This window comes from Elephantulus edwardii, unplaced genomic scaffold (genome assembly GCF_000299155.1).
Source record: "Elephantulus edwardii isolate Elephantulus edwardi_28Jun2011 unplaced genomic scaffold, EleEdw1.0 scaffold00128, whole genome shotgun sequence".
Classification (NCBI taxonomy): Eukaryota; Metazoa; Chordata; class Mammalia; order Macroscelidea; family Macroscelididae; genus Elephantulus; species Elephantulus edwardii.
The window spans coordinates 3,142,807-3,157,972 of NW_006399878.1; the positions used below are offsets into that span (position 1 = coordinate 3,142,807).

The 15,166-nt window shown below is 34.5% G+C and overlaps 1 protein-coding gene across 1 annotated transcript in view; it reads right to left on the reverse strand.

The window, feature by feature from the left end:
* Positions 1–15,166, reverse strand: part of ZDHHC2 (zinc finger, DHHC-type containing 2) — a 101,653-nt gene that overhangs the window by 18,734 nt on the left and 67,753 nt on the right. The window contains exons 5-8 of the mRNA XM_006893554.1: positions 12,201–12,270; positions 11,264–11,296; positions 8,702–8,822; positions 7,055–7,187 (exon numbers count right to left, since the gene is read on the reverse strand). Coding sequence (XP_006893616.1) covers positions 7,055–7,187; positions 8,702–8,822; positions 11,264–11,296; positions 12,201–12,270 — 357 coding nt within the window. The remainder of the gene's footprint in view (positions 1–7,054; positions 7,188–8,701; positions 8,823–11,263; positions 11,297–12,200; positions 12,271–15,166) is intronic.

Here is a 15,166-nt window from a genome sequence, read left to right on the forward strand (position 1 = left end):
ATGTGTTTCCTACTGCCAAAGGGGCCCTTTAGAGTAGTGAGAGAAGATCTTCACCCTGAAACCCACAGCATCCCTTTTCAGCAGGAAGTAGCTAAGAGAATACTCCATCCCCTTTTCCTTATGAATCAGGGTGAAGTCTCTCTCAGGGAGGAGTGATAGGGAATGGCAAAGGACACACCGACAAAGGAGATTAATCAGAACTGACTTTGACAAGCACTGTGGCAATTGGACAATTAAAACTGACATTCGGATGGCGGGGAAGAAGAACAAATTAGGGAGGAGGGTAGAGAGAATGGTGCAGCAATGAAGGAATGAAAACCCAAAATCCCTGTAAATGTTCATTAAAACTAATAAAATTTAATAATAATAATAAAAAAAGAAATCTACCAGTTGCACCGATTCAAAGATGACTAATCTCTTCTCATAAAGATTTACAGCCTTGCAAAACCAGTGGAGGGTTGATAGTAGTTAGAATCCATTTGACATTATTGGTGGTGATATTTTTAAACTATCATAGATATGTTTATGTCTATTGTACCTTTTAGGGAAATCTTTTCTTAATATAGCAGCACATATGCACTGTAGAAAATCAGGGAAAACACCTTTAATCTTGATCTTTGGATGAGTAAATAGATGAAGGGGTACAGAGCTCTGATGGCCTAGTGATAAGAAGCTGTGCTGTGTGGGAGAAGGATGGGCAATCTCCTCCCATGGGATTAATTGCCTCTGAAAACTCACCAGAAACTGGGTCAGTTTCAACTCTATGGTATATAACAAGAACATATAATATTTTTTAACCAATTTTGTCAATTTTAGCCAGAATTTAAATTTTCACTTTTAGAGTACAAACAAAAAAAATGTATCATTTTATCTATACTGTGAAAAAAGAAAAAAATAAATTTAACTAGAGGTAAATTAATATTTTTTTTAAAAAATGGTTATTTAAAGATTCTTAGCATTTGAAACCTTATGTCATATTCATTTATTCTTCTTTTTTTATTAATTTTAATAGACATTTACAGAGGTTTTGGATTTCCATTCATTCATTGCCGCACTTTTCTCCCTGCCCACCCCTCCCCACCAGTTCGCTCCCCTCTCCGAAAAGAAAAAGAGAAAAAATTCCTTCATTAGTATACAATACCCCCATCCCTTTCTCCCTACCCGTCATATTCATTTTTATACATTTTTTTAAAAAATAGAACTAACACATTTAAACAAGTCTTTCAATGCTTTAAGTTAAATCCAGACATTTCTAGGAAAGAAACCCCTCCTAAAAACAATTTACTATTTAAAAGACATTTTATTTTTATAATGTTATGTGCTGTTGAGTCACCTGCGACTAACAGTAACCCTATGTACAACAGCCCTAAACCCTGCTCTATTCTGTGCCAATCTTACTGTCTCTGACACACATACCCCATTACCCCAATCACTGAATCCATTTCATCTAGGGTCTTCCTCTTGTGCTGTCCCTCCACCCTCTCAAACATGACATCGCTCTCCAAGGACTGATCCCGCCTTGCCACATGTCCAAAGTATGTAAGATGAAGCTTCAGAATCCTTGCATCCAAGGAGCAGCCTGGATTCACTCTCTTCAGGATGAACCTGTTTGTTCTCCTAGCAGTCCATGGTATATTCAATACTCTTCTCCAGTAGCACAGCTCAACTGCATTAATTCTCCTTTTATCATCCCTAGTCATTGTCAAGCTTTCTGATGCACAGCAAGTAATTGCAAAGACCAAGGCCTGTCTCCAGACTGATATTGTTGCTCTTTGGAGAGCATCAGTACTTTGGAGAGGTTTCTGACAGCAAACTTTTCCAATGCAATTCGTCTTTTATTTTTTTTTTATTATTATTAAATTTTATTAATTTTAATGAACATTTACAGGGATTTTGGGTTTCCATTCCTTCATTGCTGCACCATTCTCTCTATCCTCCTCCCCAGTTTGTTCTTCTTCCCCCGCATGCAATTCGTCTTTTAATTTTCTGGCTAGCTGGTACCAAGAGTGTTGATTGCGGAGCCAAGCAAACGGAAGGTTTTAACAATCTCAATCTTTTTACCATCTATGATGATGCTGTCAATCATCCCAGTGGGGAGAACCTTTGTTTTCTTGATGTTGTGCTTCAGTCCATATTGAAGGCTGCAGTCCTTGGCCAAAAATTGTTAATGTAATGTCTAATTATCCCTTACTGTATATTGTCTTTCCCTTCACCTAACTTGTCTATTAATTTTTGTTCCTCTCTCCTTACTTCTAGTCTCAGGTAACCCTCCAATATTGGTTTGTGTGTAAACCTTCCCTTCTTTTATTTTGTGGCCTTGAACCTTTTTTTTTTTTAGTGCAGTATACACCATTTACTTAATTCTCATTTTTGTGTTTCATTTTTGGTTTTTAATGAAGTGTGCACAATAATATTTTAGTCCTGATCTTCTTGTTTCTTCCATATATTTGCCCTTTTCTTTTCCTACCTGGTGAGATTTGGCTTTATGTTTGAGGATCTTTTCTCTGTTGTTGTCCATTATTAGCCTAGTGATAGACACTTTGCTGAGGTGAATGCCCACCTGGACGGTTATGCCATTAGCTTTATCTTGCTGCACCTGTTCAGTGGAGATGGCACTTCTTTCTATACACCTGGACTACTTAGCCGGTTTGCTTACCGTTATAGTACCCTTGTACAATTTGAAATTCATCATCCTTTCAGATGTGCACGGACTATACATTGTTTTTCTGTCTCAGCTTCTTGGACAGAGGAGAAGATATGTGGGAAGGTGCATTAAAATGCCTTTTATGGTTTTTGCTTTGGTCTGAAGTCACTTAAGAACTGAATTTCATTTTGACCACTGCTGCTTCAGCAATGGCCACAGAAGGAGAAAAAAAAGCCATGATTTCCCTTAAGTTATTTATTTACTTATGTCACTTGGCATTATTTGCTCTAGATTCATCTCTGTAGTACAGTATTTCACAAATTCTTCATCTTTTCTAGTGATGCTTAATATAATTTATTGTGTAAAATATTGAAGTCATGTTTAATTTCTCAAAAACACCTAGGCCTTTTTATGAAGGGCTTTTAAAGACTTATTGTAATAAGTGAAGTGAAAGTCATATAATATAAAGCTAACAAGTTAAAAGTGTCTAATTCCGTATCACTTCACATTATTCAAAATAGTGAACAACTATTTTATCAAGTCACAAAATATTTTCATATCCAAAAGTAACAACATACCTACCAAGCAGTCACTCCATACTTCACTATAACCCCAAGGCCCTGACAACCCCAATCTGCTTGCTTTTCTGTGGAATTAGCTATGTGGATGCTTCACACAAATCATGTAATTTAGCAATACATGTTGTTATGTTTGTGCCTGGTTTCTTCCATGCAATATAACATTTCCCAGATTTATCCACATTGTTGTATGAGAACATTTGCTGCCATCTCAAAGGCATATGGTTCAAATCTACCATCTGCTCCACAAGAGAAAGATGGGCAGTCTCCTTCCATACAAATTACTGCCCCTGAAAACTCACTGGAGGGACAGCTATGACTTGGTTCCAATTGGACAGCATAAAATAATCTTCAACTGTATGCAGATTATCTTTTCTCTCTGTTCTCCTGTTGATGCACATTTGGATTGTTCTCATCTTTTAGCCATTGTGAATAATGCTACTGTATTTCTGAATAGCTTTCTTTTTGAACATCTGTTTTTAATTATCTCATGTACATACTTTAGAATGGGATTATCAAATTATATCATACTTTGGAGATAGTTACATATTGGGAAAATGTCAATCCATTTCTCTGCATTCCAGGAAGATGAGCAATCTCCTCTTGTGGGACTAACAACCTCTGCAAACCTGCTGGAGGGTCAGCTGTGAGTCAATTCCATCTCAGCTGAATGACGATGAAATGTTGAGTCAATCTATATTCTATAGTGATCTACATTCCCTTCAGCAATATATGAGAATTCCGATTTCTATAAATCCTCTTATTTGTTATTTTTCTTTATTTTTATTTTTAAATTACTGTTATATCAGGTATTTAGTGGCTTTGATTTTCGTTTCTCAGGTAATGATATTGAGCATCTTTTGTTGTACTTATTGACCATCTATAGATCTTCTTTTGAGAAACATTTATCAAGTTCTTTGTCCATATTGGGGGGGGGGTTGTCTTCTGTTGTTGAGTTGTAAGAGTTCTTTATATTTTGAGATCCTTATCATATATCTAAAATGTACAGATTTATTCTGTAGGTTACCTTTTTGCTTTCTTGATATTGCTTTTTTAAAAAAAATTTTCTACTAGTTTATTTATAAAATATGATTACATTGTTTTTAAAAACAAATTCTTCCAATTTCCCTCACCCCGCCCCCATCAAATTGTACAATCCCATGATTAATCTCCCCTTCCCCTGCACATCCACATCCCTTTGCTTCCAACCTCTCCCACCCCTCTTGGATCCTTATGCAATAAAAGTTTTATACAGTATTTATCCTTGTGGGACTGAGTTAGTTCACTCAGCATAATACTCTCCAGTCCCTCCCAAATTAGGTACTGATTTACAAAGCTATTATTCCCGCATGCTGCATAGTACTCCATTGGGTGAATGTACCATAATTTCTCAATCCATTCATTTGTGGTTGGATATTAGGGCTGTTTCCATGTTCCCGTGATGGTGAATAATGCTGCTATGAACATTGGTGTACAAACTTCAGTTTGTGCTTCAGTTCTCATTTTTTTCAGGGTATATTCCAAGTAGTGGAATAGCTGGGTCACATGGAATATCTATGTTCAACTTTTTGAGGAAGTACCAACCTGCCTTCCAAAATGGTTGTACCATTTTACAATCCCACCAATAATGTATAAAAGTTCCTTTTTCACCACATACTCCCCAACATTTATTACTTGCTGGCCTGTTAAACTTTGCCACTTTCACTGGAGTGAGATGGTACCTCATTGTGGTTTTGATTTGCATCTCTCTTATTGCCAGTGATTTGGCATAGTACTTCCTGACCTTAAAACATACTACATGGAAGTAGTAAGACAGCTGGTACAATGACAGACACATAGATCAATGGAACAGAATTAAGAACCTAGAAATAGACCCAGCTATCTATGGTTAATTGATACTTGACAAGGAAATCAAAGCTATTAATTGGGGAAATGATAACTTCTTCAACAAATGGTACTGGCCAAACTGGACTTCCACCTGCAGAAAGCTGAAACAGGATACACATCTCACACCATACACAAAAATCAACTCAAGGTGGATCAGAGACTTGAGAGTAAAGCCCCAAACCATAATGTTCATAAAAGACAAACTGGGATCAAGCTTCGAAGTGCTAGTCCAAGGTATAAAGAAAATGCCAAATACAGCCAGAAATGCACAATCTGAAGAAGATAAAATTGATACATGGGACCTTCTAAAGATTAAATCCATGTGTGCATGAAAAACTTTTTCCAACAGGGTGAAAATAAAACCTACAGAATGGGAACAAACATTTAGTAATACCATCTGAGACAAGAGTCTCATAACATAGTTTACAGACCTCCACAAGAAAAAGACTGATAACCCAATTACAAAATGGGCAAAAGATATGGAAAGAATTTTCACAGAGGAAGATATTCAGATGGCAAACAGACACATGATAATGCTTTTTGATGCACAATAGTTTTAAATTTTGAAGAAGTTCAATTTATCTGCTTTTCCTTTTGTTAATGCTTCTGGTTTCCTATTTAAGAATCTATTGCTGAATTCAAGTGCATGTAGAATTACTGCATTTTACTCCCATGCTGTTGTGTATCAGTGTGTCGGAATTAGCCCATAGCTGACCCTCCAGCAGATTATCAGAGGCAATTAATTGCATGAGAGGAGATTGCCCATCTTTAGTTTGGGGCTTTTACATTTAGATCATGGATTTATTTTGAGTTAATATTTACATCTGGTAGAAGATGAGGGTCAAATTTCATGTATTACATTTGGCTATCTAGTTGTCCTGATATGTTGTGGTTTTTTGGGTTTTTTTGTTTTTGTTTTTTAAGGGACTGGTTTTTACCTCATTGAATGAATCTGGCATCTTGGTAAAAATTATTTTATAGATGAAAGTGGCTTCACCATTTATCTCTGCTAATTTTGAATATAATTTACTTTTCTTTTTCTAGTCCCTTAAGGTTTAAAATTAGGTTACCTACTTAATATGTTGTTGAAATATCGATTTATCTCTCTATCAAAATAAATAAAGAAATGTTTGCAAATATAAATTTCCTTTTACATTTGTGACACCATCCCATACTGTGGGGCCTTTGAAGATGCTGTTTTTCTGTCTGAGACCATCTGGACCTATTTATTGATGACTTCGCTCTCCCTGGATTGTCTGGACCTTTCCAGTGATGGCTCTTTTTTATTCTAGCACCGTGGCTAATGGTCAGCTGCTAACCAAAAGGTCAGTAGTTTGAACCCATCGATAATTCCAGAGAAGAAAGTGTGGGAGTGAGCTTCTCTAAAGGTTTACAGCCGTGGAATCCCTACGCCTATTAGGCAGTTCTACTTTATGGTACGGGGTCACTCTGAGTTGGAATCAACTTGATAGCAATGTTTTTGGGTAATTTGTTGACTTTTTGTGGGAGTTTTTTGGCAATGGAGTGGTGAGTGTGCTATATTTTGTACTACTGGTCTTAAGTGAAATACTTAGTTTAAATACTAAACACTGTATCTAAACAGGTTTCCTAACTTTGGTTCCATCCTTTTTGCTTCCATCAAAGCATTTTGCATTTTGTAATTACTTTTCTCTTTGATTACTAATTGTTTGTGTCTCCTGTCTCCCACTAGACTGTTTTGCCTTTGCTCACCATTGTGTATGCACAATGCTTTACATACAGTGGACAACTGATACACATAGGGAATGAATGAATGAATCACCAAGTCACAACTCATTGAAAAGCTTAGGAAATAAGAATGATTCTTATCACTTCAGGACTGGGTGACATTTAGTTACATGACAACTCTGGGAGGATATCTATAGGTCAGTTTAAAATTTAGGGAACTGCAGAATCAGATACTCACCTAATGTAGACTTATTTTTGCTGACTAGCCAACAATGATAGCCAAACAGAGAAGACAAGCTGACAGAAAACATGGCTGCAGCAAAGAATAAAAACATAATATGGAACTTGGCTTGGGTATCAGGTAGGCCATTCTACAAAGAAAGGAATAAAATAAAATAATATGTCAATGAGAAAAGTATTCTCCCTACTCCTGTAAATAAACTGGTAAGTATTTTTGTTGTTGTTGATAATGTTTGTTGTTTCTTTTACTCAACAGCATATAACAACAGCAACTTATATAGGATGATATATATTTATGTGTGTGTGTATAAAACATATAATCAGAATAAAAGAAATATTTACTATAACAGACATATATATGGAAAAGACATTAAAATTTGGGAAATATATTTTGGTCTGAATAATCAAAACAGAATATTTATGGTTGCATGGTAGCATGCACATGTATTTATAGTGGTAAAGATCACAAAAAAGGAACTAGAAAATACTGTTTTTAATCCACTATCTGAATATATTTTGTTAATATGTTACAGATTCATATGTACTTAAATAGCCTTATTATATTGCCAGAAAATGAAGTTTATTAGGCCTAATCTAGCTATTGTTTTCATTGATGTTTTATATTATCACAAACAACAGCATTAGCTACAAGAATACAAATAGTTAACATATTCACAATAATGCATCCAACTATTTGAATAGCAGTGCTACAGAAGAGGTCAACACTAGTGTATACCACCTCGCTAAAATAAACTTTACCACGTCTATCTCAACTTCAGTTTGACTCTTACTGTTTATGTGCCAAAAGAGACGAGACTCTAGAATGAAGGCTAGAGCTGGAAACATTTAGTAAAGCTGCAGGAGGTCACTCCTCTGACTGTTTAAAAAAATCCTATAGCACCTGTCAGATTGACACAGGTCATGAAGTCTTCTTTGATGGCTTCTTCTGTCAGTCAGCAGAGTCAACACAGTGCAAAGGTTGGTTGGTCACTACTTTTTAAGTATGTTTCTTAAGTCATCTATTGAAATGAGGAAGAGTTGGTAGTATTATCTCTGACATTCCCTAGGGATCATTCTTTAGGCTGGAAATTCAAAGGATCCCTGAATGCGAGTAGCATGGCCATTCACCTGTGCATTCCTGCTGCTTTACTATAAAGCTGGTACATTGCAGATGCTCTATGAAGCTTTGGTATAGAATCTAGTTGATGTCTTACATAAATGATCTATTGATTCAGAATGTCTTATCAAAAGAAAGGATTATTTAATAGAATTAAATTAATAAGCAGACTGTTAGGATAGCCTATTATTTTTAACCATCATTTGGTATTCACAGGGCTATTTCTGCATATTTAAAGAACTTAAATTTTAAATTTGCATTTGCTTCCATTTAAAAACCTATGAACGGGGAAAACAAATGAGTTGTCTATAGCCTAATCAAGTAATAGTGAATTAAATTTCAAGATATATAGAGAAAAATTTTGAAATTATTTTTATATTTTGTAAATAAAACAGCTTTTAAGAACTGAAAACAATTTCTTACTGTATAAATGAACTTTATTTTGTGCAATCAATGTCTGAAAGAAGTCATTACTGTAAAAAATATTATATAGTTTTTCTGAGAAAATGTAGCAGAGTAATGACTTACTGTCCAAAATTTGATAAAATACTGTAAATCCGTAGCAGCGATAAAAAGGCAGTAGAGCAAGGAATATGCCAAGAAAAGGAGGAAAAATTTGTAATTTGAAAATCCAACACAATTGTTCACCCTGTCAACAAAACAGAAGGAACATTACAAATAAATTTTACATCTTCCTTTGTAAAACACTTGCTCCAACAAAATCCTGTGTTAGACTGATAGCATTTTAAATTTATATGCATTTCTCTAAGGATAGTTTATACAGTAACTATATACATACGAATATTTAAAAAAATTTACTAAGTTCTATGTCTAGGCTTTCAGAATTTGATCTGTAATTATTTTGATCATTCATGAAAATTATTTCATGTATTTCATGTTCAAGTACAGACTACAAATGCACAAATGCCTAAAAGGATAGGCCCTGTGACAAACCTTAAAACAGTATGATGATTAGAGAAATTTATAAAATTCTTCCTCTAATTTATCTTTGAGCTTGATTTCCACCTGTGCTTCAGTAATTTAAAATCTCTCAACTTTCCCTAAATAAGATGATATGTCTTAAAAACTACACCTTGCACCTTCCTGTAAGTATGCCACTGATGCAACCAGCTTATCACAGCCACACCACCAGGGTCATAATACATGTCTGACACTAAATAAGCATGTGGCCTTGAGGAAGTAAAATACTGATTAGGATTTCATTTTATTTATCTGTAAAACAAATATTTTGAAAGCCAGCTTTACATTCTACAAAGAGTTAGGAGATTCTTGGTTCTTACTCTAAAATGTTATTGTTTGTGCTGGCGGGAAAGGAGGTAGGGAAGGCAAAGAATTTACACTGCTATAGTAATAAATGTAACACAAATAAAGCATATTTTATGGCATGCTTTTGAATCCAAATTTGCTTTCCCCTCCATGAAAACAGTTGATGATCTTGTATAAATGTAAAAACACCGGATGATCTTGTGTAAATGTAAGTTGGAAATGGCTAACATCTTCATTGCTTGAAAAATATCTCCATTATTTGGTATAATGATTATCCTGCATAAAGTCTATGTCTATGCTTTCCTTTCCTCAAATGTCTCTGTTCCCTTTCTAATGTTGTAAGATCATTTTACTCCCTATTGACTTTGCTAATAAATATTTTTCCTTCTTGAATTTTTTTAATGTATATCTACGCCCAAGAAAAATATTTACATTTACACCATAAAGGAAATAGCATGAGACTCAATAATTTTGTATCATAAAAGCCTTTTATATGGCAAATAAATTTATGAAGAAGTAACAAATTACAAGTATGCACTGCATGAAAACAGTTGCATTTGAAGCTCTAAAGATTCCAATGTGAATAACAAACCGATTACTGAGACTGCCTCCTACTGCAGTAAAATAATTTAGGAAAAAATACTGGACATGGTTGCCTATGAGCCTAGTGTAATTGTATCCTGTTACAAAAAGATATTATTAAGAAGAGGATTTTCCTTTTACTTCAGTATCAGTTTCAAGAGGAAACAAAGGCCAGACAAAGCTGGGCTGTAAGACTTTGAGCCATGTGGGTGCAAGTCAATGACTCTTTTGTGCAATGGCGGAATTGGAAGGGATAGAGGAAAGATTGTTTTTCCTTGAGAGGAATGTAGGAAGCTGGTTTTGAATTAAATAGAGAAGCACTTTTACAGAAAATAAATTGTTTTGATTATAGATTTTATAACATCCAATATAGCTTGTTTGAACTTCTATTTAAAAAGCATCATGTAAAAAAAAAATTTGGAAAAAAAGCATCATGTAATCTGCCAAGTCAGTTCCAGGAAATATTGGAGAGATAAAATAAATAAAGACCAAATACTTTAGTGCTTTATAATGATCTCGTGGCAAGGAGTTGCGCTGACAACAGGAAGGCACACAGTTCAATTCTTCAATACCCAGAAGAAAAATGGGCAGCCTCCTCCTGTGTGATTTACTGCCTCAGAAAACCTGCTGGAGGGTCAGCTATGAAGTAGATTCTGACTTGACAGTACACAACAACAATGCATGTGTAGCATTCTCAATGGTATGTACAGCATATGCTAGAGGATTATTGTTAGTCAATGAACAACTCTTTAAAACATTTTCGATTAGATATTTTACTGATTTATGTAGGCTCGATTTGAAAAAAAAAGATAACTTGTTGAATCTTGAGTGTCCTTCTTTTAGAAATAGAATAACTTCATTTGGATGAACAAAAGACATCCTAGGAAATAGCCCCCTTATCTGCTGTTTAAATTCAGTGGGGACAATCTGTTGGCTGTTCCAGGGCCACTGCTGTCTGAATCTAAAATGGAAAAAAGAACATTGGAATATGAGAGAGAATAGAGCCTTTGTAATCCAAAACACTGCTATGTGGCTTTGGCCCTACACTAAATTTTATGAGATTTACTTCCCTCCTTTCTCAAATGGATAATTCATGTGTATATTTGTCACGTTATAAGGATTACAGATTTTATGTCTTTGTATATAGTCTCACTGCATAATGCCAAAATGCACTGCCATTGAGTGTAGGAAAAACTTGTTTAACTGTAGAGCCATACACACCACGGGCAATGATGGTCCATCTTCAAAATGCATCTGAAAAGTAAAACAAAACATGATACAATACCCTTCAAATATCATATTGAATTTTTAAAAAATATTGTATATAGCACAGCTATTGCAAAGGAATTGTACAACTAAAATATTCCAAAAATATTTGCCTGTAAATGGAGTAACATCCAGTGTTCATCTATTATAAACACTATATATAACTAATTTTAACTATGGTATAATAAGAAAATCTTATATTTAAAGTCTAAATAAAATAATTCACTTTCACAAAACAAGAAAATACTACACAGTAGTTTTACATTAAAGAAAGTATAAAATATCAGCATACTTATAAATCTTCTAGACAAAATTTTTCATATAATATTGAATTGTAATATATTAAACATACACTATTGTTGTTGTTGTTGTGTGCCATCAAATCAGAACCAACTCACAGCTGACCCTCCAATGAGTTTTTAGAGGCAGTTAATCACACGAGAAGTGACTGTCCATCCTTCTTTTGTGGAGCAGCTGGTGGATTTGAACCGTGTACATTTGGGATTGCAGTGCAGCTTCTTATCCCCAGCCTACCAGAGCTCCTTAAATATATACTGACATTTGACTATTACAAAGTTGATTAATAATGGTTATAAAAATGGAAAATTATCTTAGAAAAAGTGTTTGCTGCACTGAACCAGTCATGTTAGAACTACTAAAAATTGAGCATTTCACAAACATATTTAAACAAGTTTCACATAGAATTCAATCTATGTTTTGTAATATTAGAAAATCATGGAATTTTATGAGAGAACGAGAGAGAACTATGGCCCTAAGCCATCCTCGTAATGTAAATTACTGTATCATTTCCAAGCAAATGTCTCAGAAGCACAAATAGGAAGAAGAGGAGACGCTCCAAATAAGCGAGAAAAGTAGTAAAAGGCTCTCTTACTTATCGCAGACGGAACAATGATGGCAACGGTCTGGTTTTATAAGTTGGCATCTGTCACAATATCGGATTGCTGGGAACAAAAAGCCTTAGAGTCAAAATTGCACTGAATACACAATTAAAAGACATTATCGTCTATCCCAAATAGCACACTGAATTTAAATTTTATAAAACAAGATGTTTGAATCTGTTTAAATATAAAAGTGCAATGGCTTGCTGCAGTCACAGTTCTCAGGAGATTTTTCAAAGAAATAGAGTGATCTATTGGTGAAATGATTCCAAGGCATTCTCAATTAATCAGTGGGAACACAAAGGTTAAAAATAAGTCCATTTCCCAAATACTGCATTGTGCCACTATTGTAGAACGAGACTGACATCAGGACTGGGGTGAGACTGAGAAAAGATGGATAAATTATGTATACTGCATTGAAACAGAAGAGGGAGAGAACAGTTTAAAAGCGATGTATGATTGGGTATTATGGTCATGACAAGAGTCCAGAATGAAGGTTGCATAGTGGAGTGTACTGGGGGGAGGTGGTGGTGGAATTGTGCTAATGAAAAAAATTTTTCTTTAACTTTTCAAAGAGAAGAGCGAGGTGGAGGGAGGGGTGGGCAGGGAGAAAAATACAATGAATGAATGAAAATTGAAAGTCTCTGTAAACTTTCATTAAAATTAATAATAAAAAAATTAAATTAGAAAAGCTAAATACATTAAAATAATCAAGTAATTGTGTACAATATAAGCATGGAGTGAGATACCTTGAAAAACAAAAAGTCCATTTCCATCAGAGTTAACACAATACCCCCCTCACGTAAATGAATGTATTTATATGTACTGTACACAGCTAGGAAGGCAAGGTAAGAATACACTCAAAGAACTCACTCAGTCTCCTAAGGACAAACACTTCATAAGACAATTATTGTAAAAATAGAAGGATAACTAATAAAACATTTACAGGAACTCAAGTGGAGATGAGCAGAGGGTTGAGGATAGGCTGGGGTAAAAACATAGGGCTGCACAGTATGGTGGGTAGAGGGAGGAGGGAAAGCAAATGGGAAGGGCCCAGGCAAAAAGACAGCGTAATGATGGGCAAGGTCTAATGGAGATTAATTTTATAAAACATAATGCATGAGAATGATTATATGAAACACAATGTAAATGAAGAATAGTGTGAAACACAATGTATACAAACTTTGTAATCAAACCAGTTAAAAAAAAACCAGAAAAAGAAAGTTTTAAAAAATTATGTTAGAAATTTATAAATATATTCTATAATTGTTTACACTGGGGGGAAAAAATCTCACAACTTCTCTGTTGGGCATGGTACAGAATAGGAGTGATTACTGGAAGAAGTGCTTCCATATATGAAATATATATGAAAACATAATTTTCATTTATGTAACCATAGCCTGTATCAGATGCACCTTAGTCTCCAGAGAGACACCATTGCTCTTCAGTACTTGTTAGCAGTTAGATAAAGATAATTAATTACATTATCTCCAATGGTTAATTTCCAAGTCAAAAATCTTTACTTTTTTTTTCATACTCAAAGACTGAGGGCAGGAGAGAACTAAAATGCAAATAATCCTCATTGGTAGAACTATTGATAATATTTTGACTCAGGAAATTGCCACTTGTACATGGAGATGCAATGAAAACAAGCAAGATAAACACTGTGTGAGACTTTCAAAGTTATGTCCAATTATAACTCCAAAGTGAATTGGGAATAAATATAAAAATATAAGAATGCTAATGAAGAAGTTTTTATTTATTAGTAATGATTTTTTAATATGACATATGTAGTTTTACAGCATATTCTTTCCATTTACTTTTTCCCTCATCATTCATTGTTGCACATTTTCCTCCCTACGCACCCCTCCCCCAAGTTAGTTTTTTTCTTTGAAAAGAAAAAAAATTCTGTCATTGTTATAACAAACTCCTGCCACCCGAGGTTTACAGTTCACTTTACTATGCATTTCTTTTCCTGTAATCTTGTCATGAAAGAAATACCTAATCCTATATTCCTTTTAAACAGTTCTCTCTCTCATCTGTTTCAATGCAGTATAGATTATTTATCTCCTCTTTTCTTAGTTTCTCCCCAGCCCCAATGTCAGTCCCATTGTACAACAGCGGCATTATGCAGCATTTGTCTTTTTGTGACTGAGATATTTCACTCAGCATAATGCCCTCCGGGGTCACCCATTTTTTATTTCATGAATTCTTTGTTTTTGATGTGAATAGAGATTTGATTTTTATAATTTATTAAGATCACGATAAAAAAGAAAAATGGAATACATTACATTCTTTTAAAAATACATATTCTAGAAAACATTTTATACTTAAAATTTAGACTATCAACATTAAGAGTTCCTAAAATCACACAGGACTAGTTGCCTCTATCACTAGAAGGACAGGTCAAAATTCACTGGGTTTCTAGGTAGACTCGGTGGAAAAATATCAATGGTCTATGTGTGTTAGTTTGGGGTTTTAAAAAATTTTTAATGTTATTAATTTTAATGAAAATTTACAGAGATTTTGGATTTCCATTAATTCATTGTTGCATTTTTCTCCCTGCCCCCTCCCCCTGCATTCACTCTTCTCTTTGAAAAATAAAAGAAAAATTCTTTCATTGGTATATAATCCCCCCATTATGCTCCACTATGCATATTGTCATAGCCATAATACCCAATCATATATTGCTTTTAAACAGTTCTCCCCCTCATGTTTCAATGCAGTATACATAATTTATCCAATTTTTCTCAGTCTCACCCCAACCCTGATGTCAGTCCCATTGTACAACAGTGGCACTATGCAGTATTTGTCTTTTTGTGACTGAGATATTTCACTCAGCATAATGTCCTCCAGGGTCACCCATTTTGTATAATATATCATGAGCTCTTTGTTTTTGATGTGCATAGGGATTTGATTTTTATAATTTATTAAGATTATAATAAAAAAGAATAAGGAA